Source organism: Montipora capricornis, chromosome 14, assembly GCF_036669925.1.
Source record: "Montipora capricornis isolate CH-2021 chromosome 14, ASM3666992v2, whole genome shotgun sequence".
NCBI lineage: Eukaryota > Metazoa > Cnidaria > Anthozoa > Scleractinia > Acroporidae > Montipora > Montipora capricornis.
Genome location: NC_090896.1, coordinates 37,294,864 through 37,302,363, shown reverse-complemented (window position 1 = coordinate 37,302,363; position 7,500 = coordinate 37,294,864). Strand labels below are relative to the sequence as shown.

Below are 7,500 nucleotides of genomic sequence, written 5' to 3'. Positions count from 1 at the left end.
ATCCTTCGACATAGAAAATGTGGTTGGTGTAATTCAGTTACACAGGAGACTCATGCCTGGGAAAGCTCTCTTCACTTACTGTATGTTGAGAAATGCATGTACTTTACGTGCACACCCAATTTGGATATCCAACACAGGTTAACCCATTGACTCCTGGGAGTGAGACTCGTAAAAGATTTTACTCATCAACTGGGGGTGTCGGAGCGCGCTTGAGGTGTCAATGGGTTAAGCAGTCAAAAACTATGCCCCCTCTGTTACCCCATTCACACCTGGTACAGTGTCCCCTCCATTAATTAACCCATTGACACCTGGGAGTGAGACTTAAAGAGATTTTACTCTGTCTAAAGCCAGGCGATTTTACTCATCAACTAGGGACGTCCTAGCTAAGGGTGTTTGTCTGTGTCAATGGGTTAACGCAGCTGTTTATCTTTACATGAGGACAACAGTATTGGGGCTACTTTGTGAGGACATTACTAAACAGCAAAACAGTGAAACAAAGAAACAGAGAAACAAAGAAACAAAGAAACAAAGAAACAACGAAACAAAGAAACGAAGCACCAAAACACCATGTATGATCCCACCATACATTGAATACTAATTGACAAAGGTTGGATTTGAGATTAAACATCGTTTTTGTCCTAATTAGGCCTAATTAGGCAGTGTCTTTTAATAGTCCTAATAAGGGTTATGGTCAGCATTATTAATTCGGGATGGGGTTGTTTCAAGAGTAAATAGTTAGCCAGAATTCAAAATAGATACATGTATCAAGGTGAGAATTAGCAACTTGACACGTTAACTCAGTGGTCAAGAACAGGGACAAATAATCCAGAGGTTCACAGTGGGTCGGAGTTCAAGACAACCTGCGAGTGGCATATCATTGTATAAAATGGCAGAAAAAAAAACGGCAGGACAAAGGGATAGAAAGAGAAAAGCTGGGACGAAAAGGAGCAATGGTGTGAGCAATGTGGGCAAAGAAGAGAGAGAGGGAGAGAGAAATAAGATGCATTTTTCTTCACCCCGTAAGTACATAGTTACGTATTGTTCTACAAACAATATCGCGAATGCATAATTAATTTTTTCTGCATGCATAATAAAGTAGGAACGTGTACGGAAATCATTCCCAGATATCTTTCCTATAAGCACTCTTTTACTTCCTAAAGAACCTGAATGTCTGCCAATTATTTTTGAGACCACACTAGGCCATAATTTAAAATGACATGTATATCAGAGACCCTTGCACCTGCTCCTTTTCTAAACTGGCACAAATATATATCAGAAGAACTGTGCAACTAAGGGATGAAGTAAGATAAGTCTATTTTATATACTTTTCGTCAAGAGATATAGAAATACCGTCATTCCTTCGAGTATGCCAATCAGGGCATCTTTGCGCTCTTCGTCGGTATCTTCTGAATCCAAAACCCCCACGACGTAACTTCCGAAAACATCTTCATCGAGTCCTAGCGTTCTCAGACGAGCACTGAGCCAATTTTCAAATTCCCCACCACATCCATTCGAGAGCTCACAAGACGTGCCGTCCGCCATCTTATTATCTCTAGTGGGTACTTCATATATGGTAACGTGTATTGCAACAGATTCTAGCCTGTTCCAGGCTCCCAGAGGCTCCCAGGTAAAAAAAGAGAAAAGTGTGTGTGTGAAAAGTGAGTGGGGGCTTGGGTCGAGGCGAGGCATTGGAGCCTTGTTTTTTCTTTTTCCCGACTATCTGGGGGCCTGGAACAGGCTAAACAGATTGGTGACATTTCAAACATCTGCGTAGCCTCTGTACAGCTGCCCCCTCCCCTCAGAAAATCAGGTAGCTCCTTCCCCGATTTTCTCTTAGGGGATGGGTGATGAGTGATGGCCCTTAATTATGACAACATAGCCGACAACTGTTGTTCCTCGAGTTATTGTCTTTTTCCTCCTGTTACTAGCAAGGTCTCTAGCTTCATTTGGCCATTGTTTACTTGATCCAATTTCCAGAAGAGATTAAACCATTGCATACAGAGTCCATCTTACGACCAGTGTGTGGTCTCTAAGGCCTGGCAATTAATACAAGCAAGCAACATACACAAGCTCCATGGCATCTTGATAATTTACTAGTACCTTTTGTTACGACAACAATTTGTTGTACCTGTGCATGTTGCTTGTGCTCATATTTTCAACGCTTGTCTGAGACAACCTAGGTTGAGGTTTCATTTTGTTTGGAACTCTGTTTTCAAACCGGTATACTTTTTACGGCTAATTTCCTCTCTTTTCTCTAATCGTTGTTTTGTAATCAGGTGCTGATTTGTGATTCAAACAGCTCTTCTTCTGAGCCTAACTATTCTGCGAGCAGGATCTATCTTCACAGGCAAGCAAGAGAGATAAGGGACAGCGGTGTGGGAGAGTCTACCAAGTTGAAGTATTGAAGATGTGTGCGCATGTCATAGAGGTTCATAATAATAAACAACTGGCTTGGTTCATAAAAGTGAGTTTTATCTCTAAAAGAATAAAAGGAAGCTAAAGGGCTTGATTTAGAATTTTATGATGACAATGCAGAGTTGTGTTAAGTACTGCGCTTTTATTTCATTTTATGTGACAAACTTACAATGTGAAATATGATTTAATTGAAGAATCAGATTTAAGAAATTCACCTGTATGGTAGTATGTTCACATACTCTTTAGTACTGCACTAATGGCTTAGGAGAAAACCAATAACAAGGGCTGTCCCTTTGGTCTGGAATTGTCCTACAAACTGGCCATTCTTACAGCTGTTTATCTGGTGATGTGTTCTTCCATTACAAGCAAGACTTGATGTGACCTTGATTTCATACAACTTTCACTGCCTTTTTGACAGACGTGATGTGAATGTCGAAGATATCTGGATGAGTATTTTACAATGTCAGTGGGAATTTACAACTGAGATGATGACTGGTTAGCTTATAGTAGGTTGAGTGTCTGACAACTGTGCAGGGGGGTTTGACCCAAGGTGACAACAGGTAGCTTTAGCAACTACAATGACAACTGCAACAAGAACATCATCTCAAAATTATAATTATTATATATATTAACGTTATTGCAATCAATTTGCGGCTAATGGCAGATTTTTAATGCAACATAGGTGTGGCAGTTCCTCAAGAATGAAACTGGTATGCACCGCGCTTCATTTAGGGGCAGAAAATGAAAATTTCTTTTCAAGTTCTGACAATCTCCATGAAACCTCAAATTTGGTCATTTCATGTCATTCTTTTCTTGAAGATGGCAAAGAAATGGACATAAAAATTGTAAAAAAAATGCATGAGCAGAGCATGCAAAGCTATTGTTTTTGTTCACTAAAATATGAAAAATAGATGTGTGACGTTCTCGTTGCATAAACTGTCGCGGTTGCTAAAGCTCCCTAATACCTAGTACAGAACTCTGGGTTCTAAAGTATTTCACCTTGCAATTCTATGTAAAACAAGCCCAAATACTCTTAAATAATGCAAAAGCTATGTCCAAAAAATGCAGCTACAAAGTAACTAAATGCATTTTGATTTTGATAAGCGCCACGAAGTCAGTTCCCTTGCCTTCAAAATCAACTTTATTACACTTGTGTCCAGAACTATCCCGCAACTGTCCATGTAACTTTACTCTTCAAGTTGACATAAACAGTCAAAGCAACTCCAGTACCTTAATGCTGACACTAACTGCATTGTTGCAAACAAGTAGTTCGCATGAAGATTTAAAGGGACACTGTGATGTTTATCAAGCTTTGGCCTGCAACTAATTAGCTGCATTTCTGCACACAATTGATCCAAGCAAGGTCCCCTCAACCATGGCCTTATTCAAAGGTTAGGTATCTCAGTACACAACTCTTAAATGGTCTTTTCAAGCTCAATGTAACCAATCAAAGATTTTTGAATAACATTTATTTTTCCTGACACTCAAGTAGTGTTAAAGAGGGGTGACGAATGGACCCTTCAAATTTCCAAGTGCTTGCAAAATTTGGCTGTTGCTCGATTAGCTCGCAAATTTTAGACAAGTGCTTGCTTGCTTGAGCTCACAAAATTTATTTTTTGCAATTACTTGCATGCTCAAATTCTGATTGAAATTTGCTCCCACCATGGCTTGAAAGTTCATAAATTGTTCTTCATCGATGTTTTGGTTCAGAAATAATGCTTTACTACATTGCACTGAGCCCTTTTCGATCTACTTCAATAAAAAGGAGCATAGCGGAAAATTTACCGAGTAGCTCCAAGTAGAACTCTAAGTGCTCGCTGCTCATGAAATAAAACACAGAGATCGCATGGATCCTTGCAAAGATCATTCAATACTCCTCTAAAGAGAAGTGATCTTTCCACCAAGTTTAGCTCCACTCTCATTCCACCTCCAAACCAGTGGTTTAACATTGAAGATCAGTGAATTACACTTGCGACTCCTGCAGGAGGTGCAGTTCATCATATAAGGAGTGAATTTTCTTTGACCAGGCTTGGGAGTCAGTTGGTCAAACTGGTTCACATATTCAATAAAACGTTCCTTGGTCCTCCCTTTCCAGTTTGGAAGTTCCATTTTCTGTTCTTTATTTTGTACGAGTGACACCGCCTTGCAGGGGCTCAAGGCAAAGTCCGCCACTTCCTCATTTCATTAAAGTAAATGAAAATTGCATGAAAATATTTTGCATTTTCACCGAGCTACCTGGTACTCTACGCAACATGAAGACCATCGTCATCGGAGCTGGCCGGGCATATTATTGCTCTGACATGTGATTTAATCAAGAGCAAACACCTTCAACGAGCGTTTAACCTCTTGCGTTGGCCAGAACCCAAACCCAAGCCGACCCATCGCATCCTAGACCGAGGAGGAATATCCATAGCGGAACAAAGACGACGTAATACGAAGAAGTAATGATATTCTCAAGTCGACAGCAAAGTACAATGATGAAACTAAGCTTGGAGGCTACCATGAACAAGAACCAAACTTTTCTCGCGATGCTGTAGCGGTTTGGGTCGACGCCATCTTTGATATGTCGACATATTCGGAACAAAATGAAGAAGATTACAAAACAGTCAAAAATCAGAAACGGAATGAAAATAATAAACCAAAACCAGTCTGTTTCTTTGTCAAGCCGAATGACCAGAAAAATGAGAAAGAGAACAACTACGATCCAAACTCCTAAAACTCTGTAAAATGAAGCGTTCGCCATTTCGTCAGTTTGTCAAGTGAAATAGACAATTTATGCTTTTTACACATAGTGCTGTTTGATTCTTGAGAAACCGCTGGGTTGACGAGCCGCTATTTTCCCGGAAAGACGGAAGATGAAATTTTCGTCAGCTGATGCAGTATTTTCTGCAGTATTTTCTGATTGTTTGATAAGCTGCAGCAATTAAGAGGTGATAAGGAAAGACGATCACCTTCTGGATGGATACGGAAAGTCTCTCAGAACAGATCGAAGAAATCGAAGCGCTGTCTGCTATTTACGGCCAAGATTTCCTTGTCGTCGACGAAGCGAAAAGAATCTACGAGATCCGCGTTTCACACGAGAGCGACTCGTGGTGGTCTGCAACTCTGCAAGTTCTTTTGCCCCCGGAATATCCATCCAAAGTACCTCCTGTTTTTGAAATTCACTCTGCGTGGATGTGTGAAGCTGATCTATTCCAGGTGTCGGATTTGTTTTACACAATTTCTCGCGATCATCATGGCGAAATTCTACTTTATCAGTGGGTGGAAGCCTTGAGGGCATTTATTGACAAAAGTCAGCAATCAAGGACAGAAGAAGGTAATTATAAAGCAATCACAGACGAGTTTAGTTCGATTTCTTTTCTTTGAAAGAGCGATTGATAGCTAGTGTGTGTTTGCGAAGATGTTATCGATATGCTAATTCGCAGAAAATCATAGTATTAAGAATTTTCGGTGACGCGATTTCAGTTTCTTGTTGATCAGCTGATTGTCAGGTCAATTAAATATTGTCAAAATGCGCCATTAAATAAGCTCAGAAAGCAACCATTTCGCAACTCAATCGACTCAGTGATCGACTGTAGTGCTGCACTGTTGTCGCACGCTCGGCACTAAAATTTCCTATCAACGCTGTGATACTATTTGCTTTGTTTCATGCACAGTATACTTGCAAAAATTTCCTGATGATTGGCTGAGAGCAAGTGAATTAATCCCAAACAGTCCAGAAAATTGAAATTAGTGGAGACAGTATATATATTTTTAGTATGTATATCATTAATGTTAAACTAATCGCATGACTTTGCAATTTTCACCAATCTCATAATCCAGTTCTTTTTTGGGGGAAAGGGGGGGGGGGGGCGGGGGTGGGGCAAGGGGGTTATTTGCATTAGAACAATGGATATCCAGTTCACTGCAGCGTGATACAGTTCCAAGAGTAAATAACTTGACATGTATTGTTTTTATGTAAAGAACCCCCCAAAACGTACTGCATTATGGGATAAGTGAAATAGCGAATTTGGAATGAATAAGTACTTGTAAATTTTTTCAAAGAATACAAATTATTGTACTCTCCCTATGGGCTCATGCAATTTTGTTCATCTTTGAAAAAAATTGCTCTAGCTTATTTATTCCAAATTGCACTCAAAACTATGTGATTACCTATACAAATCTTAAGTTTAAACTACACGGCCATCAATAACTGAAGTAGAATATTTGCTTTTATGCACTTCCTATAAGATTAAAAAAATGCAGAAATTTTGGTAAGAAAAGCATGGGAAAGAATTTTCAGCATAAAAAAAATTAATAGGCAATTTTCAACAAACTGGTCACATGACCAGTAATAATTGGTAAATTTGACGCTAGGGCTTGATGAAGTCCACAGCATCACATAACTTACATGTAAGTGAAAATTTACATGAGGTGAATTTTGGTTTTCTGCTTCCCTCAGGCAAGAAAGAGGAAGTGGGTGGAACAGTTTCAATAAAGGTCAGTGACAGTGGTAATGAAGAACCTGAAATTTGTGACTTTGATTTGGAATCATTAACTGTGTCAGATCAAGAAGATAATGCACGTTGGGGCTCTTCAAAGTGCAAAGTTAGAAGACAAGCCGGAGATTATTCATGGTGAACCTTTCACAGACAGAAAAAGCACCTTTCAAGCTCACCTTGCTCATGTAGTAACTCAAGAACAAGTGAAACAAGTTATGGAAGAACTGAGGCGAAATAGAAAAATAAGCAATGCTGCTCATAATGTGATGGCATATAGAATTTTTGCAAGGATCGCAAACTCGTTTCTCCAAGATTGTGATGATGATGGTGAGGCGATGGCTGGTGGAAGGTTGCTTCATCTTCTTCAAATCCTTGAAGCAAGAAACATTGTTGTCATTGTAACACGGTGGTATGGGGGAATCCTACTAGGTCCTGATAGATTCAAACATTATAACAACTGTGCAAGAGATGTTATAAAAGTTGCTGGGTTTATGGACCATAATCTTACTGATAGAAAAGAATCAAAGAGTAAAAGTAGATCTAAGATTGGAAAGAAACATAAACAATAGCGCAAGGCTAAAAAAATTGGATGAGAAAGGTCTTT

At 39.5% G+C, this 7,500-nt stretch overlaps 1 protein-coding gene and 1 pseudogene across 1 annotated transcript in view; one reads left to right on the top strand and one right to left on the bottom strand.

Moving 5' to 3' along the window:
• LOC138032256 (coiled-coil domain-containing protein 43-like) overlaps positions 1-1,555 on the bottom strand; it is a 9,027-nt gene extending 7,472 nt beyond the window's left edge. Inside the window, exons 1-2 of the mRNA XM_068879895.1 lie at positions 1,351-1,555; positions 1-3 (exon numbers count right to left, since the gene is read on the bottom strand). The exon at positions 1-3 is cut by the window's left edge and continues 88 nt beyond it. Coding sequence (XP_068735996.1) covers positions 1-3; positions 1,351-1,542 — 195 coding nt within the window. The 5' untranslated portion in view covers positions 1,543-1,555. The remainder of the gene's footprint in view (positions 4-1,350) is intronic.
• Positions 1,556-5,255: 3,700 nt separating this feature from the next.
• The window catches only part of LOC138032722 (protein IMPACT-like), a 2,591-nt pseudogene continuing 346 nt past the window's right edge, over positions 5,256-7,500 (top strand).